We start from the raw sequence: 13,703 nt of genomic DNA, 5'->3' as shown, positions 1-13,703 counted from the left end.
TATATGAGACAGTTGTCTTTTCTTTCTCTACAACTATTAGGCCACATTCTCTTAGAGTTGTACCAATTTTCACTGCACAAATGTACAACTGCAGTTTCAGCCAGATGGAAATGCAACTTGGCCCAATTTAATAAAAAAATCATGCAGACAAGCTGGCCTATCTGTATAAAACTGAAAAGTAATTGGGAGTACAGTACAGAGTAGATTTAAGACACTCACAAAATTTAAGGCCCCTGCCATGCAGTGCTATGTGTGTCTACTGACACCCGGGTTTAAGCGTGTACAGGATTGTCACCTCAAGAGCTAGAATGTGTTTCAAGCGAACCCCATGGCGACAGCAGGCGATGCTCCTCTCACAGCTCCTGCACCACGCTGAGCTCCCCATGCGTGGCTCCTCCCCCTCTTGGTAAGTTGCGGCAACCCTCAGCAGAACCAGGCGCGCAACTCCATCATGCTGGCTCCTTTGGCTTGAACCATTGGCTGCTCAGATGCTCAGCTTGTCTTCTGTTAGGAAAACACTGGAGAAGCCAGTAGGAGAACATCCCTATGCATATTATTTGTACCACTGAGCCTAGGGCTTGCCGATCGGAAGGTCAGCAGTTCAAATCCCCGATGGGGTGAGCCAGGGCCGTCTTAATCATACCTGGCGCCCTGGCGCAACGGATCCCTCCGGCGCCCACCCGCCCCGTTTCCCAGAGCGGTGGGTGGGCGCTGTGCGCAGCGCGGCTGCCGCCTAGAGGGCCGGCTCCCTGCGCCATCCAGCCTGGCCGTAGGGCCGGCCCTGGGCCAGGGGGCGCTGCCCGCCCCCTGTTGTGACGCCCCTGCGACGCCTCCTGAAGCCGCTGAAACAGCTGAGAGGCGCGCCTAGGACTACATCCGGCGCACCTGGGGCGGCCTACACCGCGCCTCTCAGCGGGCGCAGCGGCGCCCCTGCTGGCCTGGTGCCCCGCACCACCGGACCCAGGCCTAGAGATGGCCCTGGGGTGAGCTCCCGTTGCTTGGTCCCAGCTCCTATCCACCTAGCAGTTCAAAAGCACATCACAGTGCAAGTAGATAAATAGGTACTGCTCCGGCAGGAAGGTAAACGGCATTTCCGTGCGCTGCTCTGGTTTCGCCAGAAGCAGCTTAGTGATGCTGGCCACATGACCCAGAAAAACTGTCTGCAGACAAACGCCAGCCCCCTTGGCCAGTAAAGCAAGATGAGCGGTGCAACCCCAAAGTCGTTCACGACTGGCGTAACTGTCAGGGGTCCTTTACCTTTACCTTTTTGATACAGCAGTTGTGCAAATGGGTTGCATGTCATCCAGAGAAATGCTTTAGGTGATCTCAGACACCAGTACATTTTTCTCTTTCCCTGCCTTTTAAAATCCCACAAACTGCTTTTAACTCTCCCTGTTCAAAAGCAGTTTTCCATACAGCACAAGGGTCGCTACTGAAAAAAAAAAGTTTAGAGCCCTCCTAGACCACAAGGAACTAGTTTCAGGGTCTCTTTGATCCTTGTAATCATACTTAAGTATAAAATAATTCAGCTAAAGAGATTATTGGAGGGATGTCACACACACAACAAAAGGGGAATAGTTATAATGTTTTAAACATCCTGTCAAACTCTGGAGGTGGTTCTATATTTTGTAGGGTTGTGAACTACATTAAGAAAGGTTTTATGGAATTTCAGGGACACTGACCTTTAAATAGAATACAGTTGGATGAGCCTGTTCATGCTAAAGCTTAGAAAACTGAAAGAGAAATAACAAAATCCTCTTGCCTCTAAAAGGAAAGGAAAAGAAGGAAAGTGCACTCAGAAAAGTACGGTATTTAATGAGCTCTTCCAAATGGCAAACAGCTAAGCCCTTGCCTTTGTGAGAAAGAGAGCTGTAATGCTTTGTACTTCAGAGGTCAAGAGAGAAGATCTTAAGCAGAAGAGCCTGGGATGGGGAAAATGCAGCCTAGCTCCAATCAATAATCCCTGCAGTGCACAAGAGCACACAAGCTCAGTCTTTATTGATTTATGTAACGCCTGGATGTAGAGGTGGTGCTTTAGAATCTAGTTCTAGTAGGACATTCAAGGTTTGCTACATTCTGTAACCTGATTCAGAAATACAGTATGAGGAAACTGCAGGGTGGTATTCTGCAGGACTGCTTCATGTGCAAGGAAGTGTTGGAATACTGTACCACTAAAGGTTTGTGAACATGTAAGCATACTATATGCTAAACACCCTGGAACTTTAGGTTGACCCTCAAGACCTGGCAATCCAATTTAAATCCAAACATGAGAGAGGGACAATTCAGATAAAATGTGTGATACTGTTAACTGAATTCACATCACCTTCCAAAAATAGGTAGCTAGACAACAGATGTTTAAATTTCTGACTCACAAATGTATGTCTTATTTACAGAGTGTTCTCAGAGTGCGCACACTTTATCATTTTAGTTGTGCCAAGTTAAAGGGAATGCGCTGGATTATGGAGAAAGCTAGAGAGTTCCAGAAAAATGTCTACTTCTGCTTCATTGACTACGCAAAAGCCTTTGACTGTGTCGACCACAGCAAACTATGGCAAGTTCTTAAAGAAATGTGCCTCCCTGCAGCTTTCTTTGGTATTTTTTCTTTTTTCTTTTTCCAACGCTGCCGGATGGAGGCAAGGGCGCGGCCCCGAGTGTCACCCCCTCCAGGGCGGTACCCAGGGCGGCCCACCTCCTATGCCCCCTAGCTCTGCCCCTGGGACAGTGCTCCTGAAGCTACCAACATAAGTCTGACCAAACTGCGGGAGGCAGTGGAAGACAGGAGTGCCTGGCGTGCTCTGGTCCATGCGGTCATGAAGAGTCGGACATGACTAAACAACTAAACAACAACAACAACAACAACATTAACAAAAAAGAAAAGACTGGGGGAGCATTGAAGACGATGGCTCTTTCAGTAAGACCGGAATAGGTTTAGGACAAACAAGAATATGCCGTCTGTGAGCTTTCGGAGAAGGTGAACCTTTGGTATGATTCAGCAAAACAACTGCTATATTCTTACAGGCTCTTACTTATGTCAACAAGATACAATGAAGTGCACTTTGTGCTGTTCTCATTTCTTTGCTTGGCCAGTAGGTATCAATAAATTAGACAGTTAACTGGCACAGTACATACTGTACAAGCCCACAAATTAAATGAGGAACTACAACAGTAGAAATAAAACATATTCAATTCAAGTAAGGAACACAGCACCTTGGCATAGTCACAGAGCCCATGGGTGATATCACATGTTCATCATACTCAGAGTAGACCCACTGAAATCAATGGCCTTAAGTGATTTATTTCCTGTCTTCGGGGGGGGGCAGTTGGCAAAGGATTGTTGGAAATAGAAATCTATTCTGTGCAAACTTTTTAAAAAGGTAGTGAATGTAGAAGACAACAAATGTTCTTTCAAATAATGAATTCTCCAGGGTATAAAATTATTTTTTGTGTATTTATAATCTGTACTGTTCTAAAAATATTTCAAGGTGCAGTACAACATTAGAATGAGTGTCACAAAGCAACAGCAAAACCAAAGAGCTGCTTCTGAGCCAGACGCTTCTTATCAACTCTGTCAGTTCTTTCGGTTTTAAGCTGCTCTTTGCCCCACACTCAGACTGGGCAAGCTAGCTTGGGCAGCCCATTCAAAGGCCAGGGTGAGCGACAGCATTGTTTGCTCATTAACTAGCATTAATTGTAACTAAGGCATGCCAAAGCTGGAAGTCTTTGAATAACAGGACTGCATAGTTCACCATATTAAATATTTTGGCTGATCCCCAAAATTTGAGTCGTCGGCTCAAATGCTAGTTCTACCATCACGACTTTTCCTGTGTAATGTTTTATTTACAGACTAGTCTGAAAACAAAGCCTGTTAAGAAAAGCAACACGTTATTTATTCCTTGCAGCAATAGCCATGTGTGATGCTTCTCTTTTCATCTTATTTTATTTTTTACATTTCTTTCCTCTTTCTTCTACCATTGAAACTCAACTCAGGGAGGAATTCAATGCTGTTCTATTATGATCAGTGCAAGCGTTTCTACTTGCCAGATAGAACAATCTCCTCCTTTCTCCCCCCTTTCTCCCCCACTGACTGTTCTGGGGTTCTTCCCCCCCCCCCCGAGATGATCGGGTGATTGTGCAGGCGGAGGCTGGAAGTGGGGGGGGGGGAAGCCTTGTTGTGCTGCTTCCATCTAGGACAACTATTTAGTTGAATCTGGTCCATAGTTCCCAAGTGGTCTCCCACCCAGCCTGAGTCCAGATCTGAAGCAAAGTTGCTGGACCATTTGTCTTCAGACTATGATCCGATGCTGCTGTGGTCTAAATTTCCATACTTAGTAAATTGGGGAAGCCATGTGGGTTTCAACAGGAAAGATGCTAATGTTTCAGTCTCACTGCTTTGCCTTTGGCAATTCTTTATTATGCCCTGCACCGGTTTTTCCATCTACGTATTAATCCCATCCAGACCTGAATAGGTACAGATTAATATGCAGCCCCTAGGATGCCCACAAAAGGTTTTTGGAGTGCTAACTCATACAGAGAGCTTTATTGAGAGACTGAAGCCGTAGTCAACTTCGTGAGAGGTCTCTGATATAAAAGATAATACAGCCTCAGAATGAGAAATGCGGTCATTGCTTGGAAACACGTTCTGAATTGAAGGAACTTGAAAAACAAATCATCACATGAGCTGACTATAACCTTCTTGCAGAACAACAAGTCTTGTCATGGCTTAGTGAGCCATCTGTACTACAAGGATGAAGAAGGTATGTGTTACACTTTATTGTTATGACATTAGTGTTCTTCCCAAAGTGCAGCAGCAAACTCATGCTTCCAGCTGCAATGTAATCCTAACTCCCGTGGTTTCTCTGTCAGATAGCTGCACCATTCTGGTAACTGCTGTTCAATAATTAGCAGAGGTCAATCACAAGCATTTTAATTCTTAAGGATGAAAAGCACTGTTTGAAAAATAAGCCTGAAGAGAGGGAGCTGCTGCAGGAGAAGCTCTGTTGTGTTGGCTCCCTCTAGCACAGGGGTGGCCAACTTCCACGAGACTGCGATCTACTCACAGAGTTAAAAACTGGGAGTGATCTACCCCCTTTTTGGGTGGTTCAGGTCAAAGTTGTTGAGCTTTTTTTTAGGAAGGAGGAAGGCCCATGTAAAAGCTGTTGAGCTTCTTTAGGGAAGAGGAAAGCAACATTGAACTTTTTTTTTTTTTTAGGAAGGAAAGCCCTGTTTTGGTGGTTCAGGTCATTTTAGGGGTGCAGGGCAAAGATGTTGAGCTTTTTTAGGGGAGCCAAAGTTTTTAAGTTTCTTTGGGGGGAGCCACTGATCTACTGGTGATCTACCACAGATGTCCAGTGATCTACTGGTAGATCACGATCTACCTGTTGGACATGCCTGCTCTAGCACAACTACCGGTACTTAGTTGAATCCGGTCCATAGGGACCATAAAAGACAGATCACAAGACTGTCCCACTTTCTCACACAAAAGTCTTACCAGTTCAACATACCATTAGACCCATTCAGACATGATGCAACAGTCCCACTGAAACGGGAAGATCCTTAGGCCTTTGTGCTCATGAAGGAAGAAACATGTAAGCTTGAAGAATGATTTCGTGCAAGACAAGTGGCTACTAGTCATTTATGTCTTTGTTCTGTTTCTACTGTAAGAGGCAGTTATGTCTTTGAATGCCAGTTGTTGGGAAATCCACATGGGCAGGTACTGTTCTGCTCACATCCTAATTGAAGGCTTCCCCCAGGTCTAGGGTTGGCACACTGAGAACAGTGACCCAGCAGGCTCCCCTAACATTCTTATTTGTGTCATCCCTTTTCCAATCCACCACTATGGCATCATTCAGTTACATTATGCCGTAGGTACAGTTTCTCAACTCCTGAATACAGAGGGAGAGCCAACAAAAGCAGTCATGCACAACGTAATATCTAGCATCTCCAAAATAAGCTAAGCAAAAAAAAAAAAAAAAAAGCAACAGATTTAGGAAGCCATCCAAACTCCACCCTTCCACTGGTGGGGCTTTGTGGAATGGGGAAGCCAATGCCTCATACATAGCTCACGTCAGAAAGTGTGTGTGGAGGGGAGGGAGGGCTTGTTTCCAGGTCAATGCTGTTCAGTGCCAGATTTACGTATAAGCTAAACAAGCTCTTACTTAGGGCCCCACTCTCTTGGGGCCCCCAAAAAAATTTAAAGGAAAAAAACACCTGGATGTACATTTCCAAAATATCAGATAAAAAACAAATAAATTAAAGCCTACATACAGCAACAGTATTTTGTGTTGTGTAGGCTCCTATTTGTGATGTGCAAATGGCTTTAGATACCTATTAAAGGTACAGGTACCCCTGACATTTGGTCCAGTCGCGGACGACGCTGGGGTTGCACGCTCACCTCGCTCTATAGGCCAAGGGAGCCGGCATTTGTCCGCAGACAGCTTCCGGGTCATGTGGCCAGCATGACTAAGCTGCTTCTGGCGAAGAAACGCCATTTACCTTCCCGCCGGAGCGGTACCTATTTTTTTATACTTGCACTTTGACGTGCTTTCGAACTGCTAGGTGGGCAGGAGCTGGGAGCGAACAACGGGAACCCACCCCATCGCGGGGATTCAAACCGCCGACCTTCTGATTGGCAAGCCCTAGGCTCTGTGGTTTAGACCACAGCACCACCTGCGTCCGAGATACCCATAAATTACCATATAGCATATATTCAACACAAAAAAACAGTGACAATTGGTTGTGACAAAGGACAGCTGGACATATAAAGGGCCCTATCTTAGGACCTCATCAAACCTAAATCCGGCCCTGATCCTGTTGCACACTGGCTCCCTATGGCTTCTCTGTTGATCTGAAACCTCCTCCCTTGGAATGCCCCAGGAGGCCTCCTGCTTGCCCATGTAATTTTTGGAGGGCATCTGAGCTTGGAAGAGCAACACCTCTGCCTAACCTCAGCAGCCCAGCGTAAGCGGGGCTTGGGTTGCTCTGTTAGGCTACACTCTTAAATGCACTTAACATGGAAGTGCATTATCTTGACATCAGCGTGTCTTGTTTCCTAATGGGCTTGGGACATTAAAATAGTGTGGTACCTCAGGTTACAGATGCTTCAGGTGAAAGGTGCTTCAGGTTACAGACTCCGCTAACCCAGAAATAGTACTTCGGGTTAAGAACTTTGCTCAGGATGAGAACAGAAATCACGTGGTGGCGGCAGCGGGAGGCCCCATTAGCTAAAGTGGTTAAGAACAGTTTCAGGTTAAGAACGGATCTCCAGAACGAATTAAGTTCTTAACCAGAGGGACCATTGTATATGCATGGTTTTGAGAGAACTGTATGGCTTGCTTTGGATGCGATTGCGCTTACCCTACAATTAGGCTTGCAGGTCGAAAGCGCTCCTAGATCTGGCATTTCTGGATATACAGGGGTCGTCAGTAGTCAGAAGTGTCTGTAAACAGTTTCAGCTGGTGTTCTAAGTTATAATCCTCTCAGGGGCAATGATTGGGATGGACCTAACCGAAGTCATTAATCTCCAGCTCTCATCCCAACCAGACTACTGTTACACTGCACACAGGCTGTCATTCAAATGCACCTGGAATTTCTGACTTTCTCAAAGTGCAGAAGCTGTATTATTAACCAGAGTATGCTGTGTGGGACATGCAACATCAATTGGTTTCATCTTTTTGGCTAACTGTTTGCATCCAGGATTAATTCAAAATGTTGATTAAAACCGTAAAGGTTGTAAACAATGGAATTAATTCAACAGGGACAAATGTAAAGTTCTACACTTATGCAGAAAGAACCAGCTGCACAAATATAAGATGGGGGACACCTGACTTGCCAGTAGTGTATGTGAAAAGGGCATAGGGGTCCTAGGAGACCACAAGCTTATTAACATGAGTCAACAGTGTGGTACAGCAGCAAAAAAAACACTAATGCTATTCTCGGCTGCATCAACAGAATTGTAATGTTCAGTTCAGTTCAAGGGAAGTAATAATACCACCCTATTCTGCCTTGGTCAGACCACACCTGGAATACTGTGTCCAATTCTGGGCACTACAATTTAAGAAGGGTGTTGACAAGCTGGAATGTGTGTAGAGGAGGGCAACCAAGATGATCAAGGGTCTGGAAATCAAGCCTTATGAGGAACGGTTGAAGGAGCTGGGTACATTTAGCCTGGAAAAGAGGAGACTGAAAGAAGATATGATAGCCATCTTCAAACATCTTAAGGGCTGTCACATGGAAGATGGAGCATGCTTCTTTTCTCCTACTCCAGAGGGTAGGACTCAAACCAATGAAACCAAACCCATTGGTTTCAAGTTACAAGAAAGGAGATTCTGACTAATTACCAGGAAGAGCTTTCTGAGGGCAAAAACTGTTTGACTGTGGAACGGACTCCCTCAAAAGGTTGTGGACTCTCCTTCCTTGGAGGATGGGTGGATTTTTAAGCAGAGGGTGGATGGTCATGTGTCATGGATGCTTTAGTTGAGATTCCTGCATTGTAGGAGGTTAGACTAGATGACCCTCAAGGTCCTTTCCAAATCTGCAATTCTATGATTTAGCTATCTGAAGGACTGCCTCCACCCAGAGGAGCCTGCCTGCCTTGAGACTCTATTCTACGTCCCACCATCCAAGTCAGAAGTGGGCACAAGGGATTCAGCCCTCTCAGTTTCAGCATCTAGATTGTGGAATGCCCTCCTGAACGATGGCCACTGGGGGCTTTGCCTATCACATTTACAGATTGAACCCCGCCCCTTATTATTTCTGTGGGCTTTTGGCACTGCACAAACTCTATGGCAGGGGTCAGAAACCTTTTTCAGCCGTGGGCCGGTCTACCGCCCCTAAGACCATGGGGGGGGGCAGACTACGTTTTTTGGGGGGAATGAATGAATTCCTATGCCCCACAAATAACCCAGAGATGCAATTTAAATAAAAGGACACATCCTACTGATTCCCAGACCGTCCGTGGGCCGGATTGAGAAGGCGATTGGGCCGCATCCGGCCCATGGGCTTGAGGTTGCCTACCCCAGCTCTATGGTTTTAATCTGTTAAAAACTGTTGTTTTTAACAATTAACTTTGTTTCATTGTAGCCCACCTTGCAGTTCTCATGATGAAAACGCAGGCTAAAAAAGCTTTTAATGAATTGTTATACTGTAGCTTAATTACGACTACCGTATTATTTATGCAACTTGTTTAATATTGACCCAGAGAAATAACAAAATGCTGCAGAAGTCACACTGCATCAGCAGCATAATATATTTTGTATGTTCTGACTAAGAAATGATACATATTCATGAATTTTAAGTACAGTACTGAATTTTAAAACAAGAACTATGAACCACCTACCAATATTGGTATCGAAGCTGATATTGTATTGCCACCTAGAGGCAGAAAGTGAAGTAGCCTCTGCTTAAATTATTTCAGTAAGAAGGATGGTATACTTTGGATAAAAAGTGGAATAATTTCAACTTTCAAGGCTAGACTATACATCCATAGTTTTTGCAGATGTATGTGAAGTTTCAGTCTGAAATATAGGAGACATTACTGCTTGACAACCAACTATTCCAGTTACAATTTCTATGGTAAACAGACCGGTCAATGAGATGGCCAGCATCTGAAGTGGAAAGAGAATTAAACTATGGTTTAATGTAAATAGGCAGCATGCTGTTCCAAAGTCCACGCTTCACTTCTGCCCTGTTGGAGAGGAAACAAGCCAGAGTCTGGCTTGTCTGTACATTCAAGTCTAGGCTCGTAGTTAGTTTGTCTCCAAACACAATGCAAGCAGAAGCCAAAGTTTGCTTCTTGGCTTACCACTTGTCATTTGTTTGGGGAAAACAAACCATGAGCCCAGCTTCACAGGCAGATTCTAGCTTGTTTCTTCCCTGGCGTGGTAGCAACAAGAGCAGAGAAGAGAAGTGTGGCCCTTGGAACGGCAAGTGCCAACATGCTGCCCATTCACATTAAATCACAGTTTAATTTGGCTTGAGAGCAGTATATGTGAAAAGGATCTAGGAGTCTTGGTAGACCACAAACTTGACATGAGTCAACAGTGTGATGCAGCAGCTAAAAAAGCCAATGCAATTCTGGGCTCCATCAATAGGAGTATAGCATCTAGATCTAGGGAAGTAATAGTACCACTGTATTCTGCTCTGGTCAGACCTCACCTGGAGTACAGTTCTGGGCACCACAGTTAAAGAAGGATACTGACAAGCTGGAACGTGTCCAGAAGAGGGCAACCAAAATGGTCAAAGGCCTGGAAATGATGCCTTATGAGGAACGGCTTAGGGAGCTGGGTATGTTTAGCCTGGAGAAGAGAAGGTTAAGGGGTGATATGATAGCCATGTTCAAATATATAAAAGGATGTCATATAAAGGAGGGAGAAAGGTTGTTTTCTGCTGCTCCAGAGAAGCGGACACGGAGCAACGGATTCAAGCTACAAGAAAGAAAATTCCACCTAAACATTAGGAAGAACTTCCTGACAGTAAGAGCTGTTCGGCAGTGGAATTTGCTGCCAAGGAGTGTGGTGGAGTCTCCTTCTTTGGAGGTCTTTAAGCGGAGGCTTGACAGGCATATGTCAAGAATGCTTTGATGGTGTTTCCTGCTTGGCAGGGGGTTGGACTGGATGGCCCTTGTGGTCTCTTCCAACTCTATGATTCTAATTTTATTAGGGTTTAATAATGTGACCTGCAAATAAGATCACTATCTGAGCAAATGCAATACCTTCATGAAAAGGTATTCCTCTGAAATACCAGTTGCTACAGATCACAGCGGGAAGAGGCTTATTTTGCTGATGCTCTGCTTGGGGGCTTCCCTGAGGCCTCTGACTTGCCATTGTGAGAGCAGAGTGATGAACTTGGTGGGTCTTTAGTCCGATCCTGAAGGGCCCTTCTTACGTTCTTTGGGAAATGTTTCCAAAAAGGTGTTCTGCAGGCCTAACATGCAGCATTACTAATTCTTCTTGCAAGAGAACTAAATCTTTTTGCTCTGAGACATTCCCACACCACAGAACGTTTCCCAGCACCATTATATTTTATTCATTTTCTGTCAGTCACGCCAGTGCAGAAACGGTATTTGCCCACACACTGCTAAGTCATGGGGGTGGGGTTAAGGAAGGTAAGACTCAAAGAAGGCACACAAAAAGAAAAGGATTAAGTGAGCAACATGGATTTATGGGGAGGAGGAGAAGACCAGACCCAAGAAAAAATTATTGCCACATATTAAACTGGAAACATCCAGAGGGACGGACAGGTAACAATAAACATAAAATATAATGTGTGCAGACTTGTAAACTGAAATATATTACATAAATGGAAAGAAATCAGAAGGCCCCTACCATTTGGCAATGTCAGAAGAGAATGTAAAATCACTCACAACATATTTAACAATGAATTATGTTAATTTTTATCCACCCATCAGAGGTAGAATGTCCTAGTTGCATCCTTCACATAGCCTGAAGCACTCTTATGGGGAAAAAATTATTTTAAACAATTGTCCTACCTCCTCAACAGTGATGTGTGTTTTCCAGGGGGGGAAATGAATTAAAAGTAATTTGCACTGGCAAAGTTAGCTAAAGAGTGAGCAAGTTTTGCATGTTTATTGTACTTGTGTTTAGTAAACAAAGCTAAACACTTTGAAACTACCAAGTCTGCCTGATATTTATTTGAAGTTGGCATGCATTCATTGCTACTAATGAACTTTATGAGATTATTATTTTTACCGCCATGGAAAGTTTTTGCTCTGCAGCACTGCTCACAACAAGCATAGCTCAGGATGGGTGAAGAGCCTCAGCCTTAGGGGCCGCCTCTGGCCTTCCAGCCCTCCCCCACCCCCAAGTCCACACCTTGAGGAATCGCCACCATCCGGCACCCAGGGGCCCCAAAATGTGAAATATAAATGTAATAAACAAACAAATGGAAGCATGCTGCCAGGGCCACCCCATAATCTGGAACCGCCCCCCCTTTTGTTTTTTTACATGGCACTTTTTTTATGAGCAATGCTCACCACTTAAAGGCAACTAGAAAGATATCCCAACTCGGGCTTTTCAATCATGTTAGGGTTGGAGGGGTAGGAAAAATTGTTGAGCTTTTTTGGCAAATTTGCAGCAAGAAATGAAGGTTTTCAGCGACTTTTTAAGGAAAATCGCGGAGGAAACGCTATTTAAGGTTGCCCGTACGTCCGGATTTGAGCGATTTCCGTCTGGGTAGGTCTGGAAATTTCCGGACGCAGAGCAAGCCAAACATGCTGTTTCATGGGAACCCAAGAAGAGCGCTTATCCTGATCAGGCCAGTGGGACCCCCGTCTAGCCCCTTCCCCTCCCACGGTGGTTTCCAGCAACTGATATCCAGAAGCACCGCAACTGATTCATTGATTCACCGCCTTTATATCCCAACGGAGGTTCTCATTTAATCCCCCCAAACAACCCTGTGAGGTAGGTTAGGCTACTGGGCCCAGGTCACCCCCGTGAGCTTCATATGGCCGAGCGGGGATTTGAACCCGGGTCGGCCAGGTCCTGGTCTGACGCTCTAACCACTACACCACAGGGCCAGATTTGTCTAATCCTCTTTCGAAGCTATTGGCTGTTAAGCTGCGCCGCCCCTCCTTTAGCCCGCCCGGAATCCCCCAACGGGCCGCTTCATTGGCTGTCCGGCACTCTAAATCGCCCGCTGGCCCCGCCCCCGTTACCTTGACGACCCCCGTCGTCTTGGCCAGCAAGGCTCGGAATTCCTGCGGCGCCGTTTCCGGGTAGAGCTGGTCCCGCAGCAGCTCCTCCGTGATCTCCGCGTTGCCGTAGAAGGTGCATTGGGCGATGCCGTTCAGGAGCCCCAGGAAGGGCTTGGCGGCGGCCTCCGCGAGAGGACGTTCCGCTACGGCCGCCATCTTTCCCGAAGGGGCTAGGCCGCAGCCTGGAAGATTTGTTCGGACGGCGGCCGGGCGGGGACAAACCAAGCCGTAAGCTGGGCGATCCTACCCAGCTCGGTGGTGACCCCTGCTGGTCGCTGTAGTAATAACAATGGCAGCGAAACAATAAATCATGTTGTTCGTTAACATCGGAAACATTTTTGTTTTTTTCACGATTGAGCTCGCAGGGGTTTTTTTATAGAGTGTTTTTTTTAAAACAATCAAGCGCTGCATTCATTTTATGAAATAAATAAAAAGCACTGAAGTAAAGGCGTTCTCTTCAACGCAGGTTTCCCATTGACATGGCCGTGGGGCGTCGTCGGTGAAACCACCATCTACACACAATGGCCTTTTAATGCATGTCTGGAAGTTTAAACACAGGACATTATTTAAGCCAACTAACCGCACAGTGCATGGGAACGGGGAGTGCTTCGGTGTAATGTGCGAAAGGTCACAAGTAGCAGGAGAAAGGCTTTGTGATGCGCTCTAGGGTCACATGGGAAACGCGATTTCCATCTTAAGCAAAGAAGCTCCTCAGGTCCTTGCTCTCTTTCTTATTTTCGCACATTGTAACCGTGATCCCATTTAATAGTTACAATCAGTGCTTTTTTCCTAAAAAAAATATTTAGGGGCACAGTGGACCCTCTGGATACGAATTTAATTTGTTCTGGGGGCCGTGCACACCCTGAAAAATCAGTAACCAGAGGTGCTGCTTCTGCGCATGCACGCAGCATGATAGAGTGCTTCTGCACATGCGTGAGCGGCAAAACCCGGAAAAATATGTATTACGTATCCAGAGAGGTACGTAACCTGAGGG

The 13,703-nt window shown here is 45.6% G+C and overlaps 1 protein-coding gene across 3 annotated transcripts in view; it reads right to left on the bottom strand.

The window, feature by feature from the left end:
• The window catches only part of COMMD1 (copper metabolism domain containing 1), a 56,638-nt gene extending 43,696 nt beyond the window's left edge, over positions 1 to 12,942 (bottom strand). The window contains exon 1 of one of the 3 annotated variants that reach the window (XM_035110434.2): positions 12,671 to 12,942. In XM_035110434.2, coding sequence (XP_034966325.2) covers positions 12,671 to 12,865 — 195 coding nt within the window. In that variant the 5' untranslated portion in view covers positions 12,866 to 12,942. The remainder of the gene's footprint in view (positions 1 to 12,670) is intronic. The other 2 variants (XM_060272315.1, XM_035110435.2) reach the window with 2 other exon arrangements.
• Between the last annotated feature and the right edge of the window lie 761 nt (positions 12,943 to 13,703).

This window comes from Zootoca vivipara, chromosome 3 (assembly GCF_963506605.1).
Source record: "Zootoca vivipara chromosome 3, rZooViv1.1, whole genome shotgun sequence".
NCBI classification, from domain to species: domain Eukaryota; kingdom Metazoa; phylum Chordata; class Lepidosauria; order Squamata; family Lacertidae; genus Zootoca; species Zootoca vivipara.
Note: the sequence above shows the minus strand (reverse complement) of the source record. Positions and strands in the feature narration are given on the sequence as shown.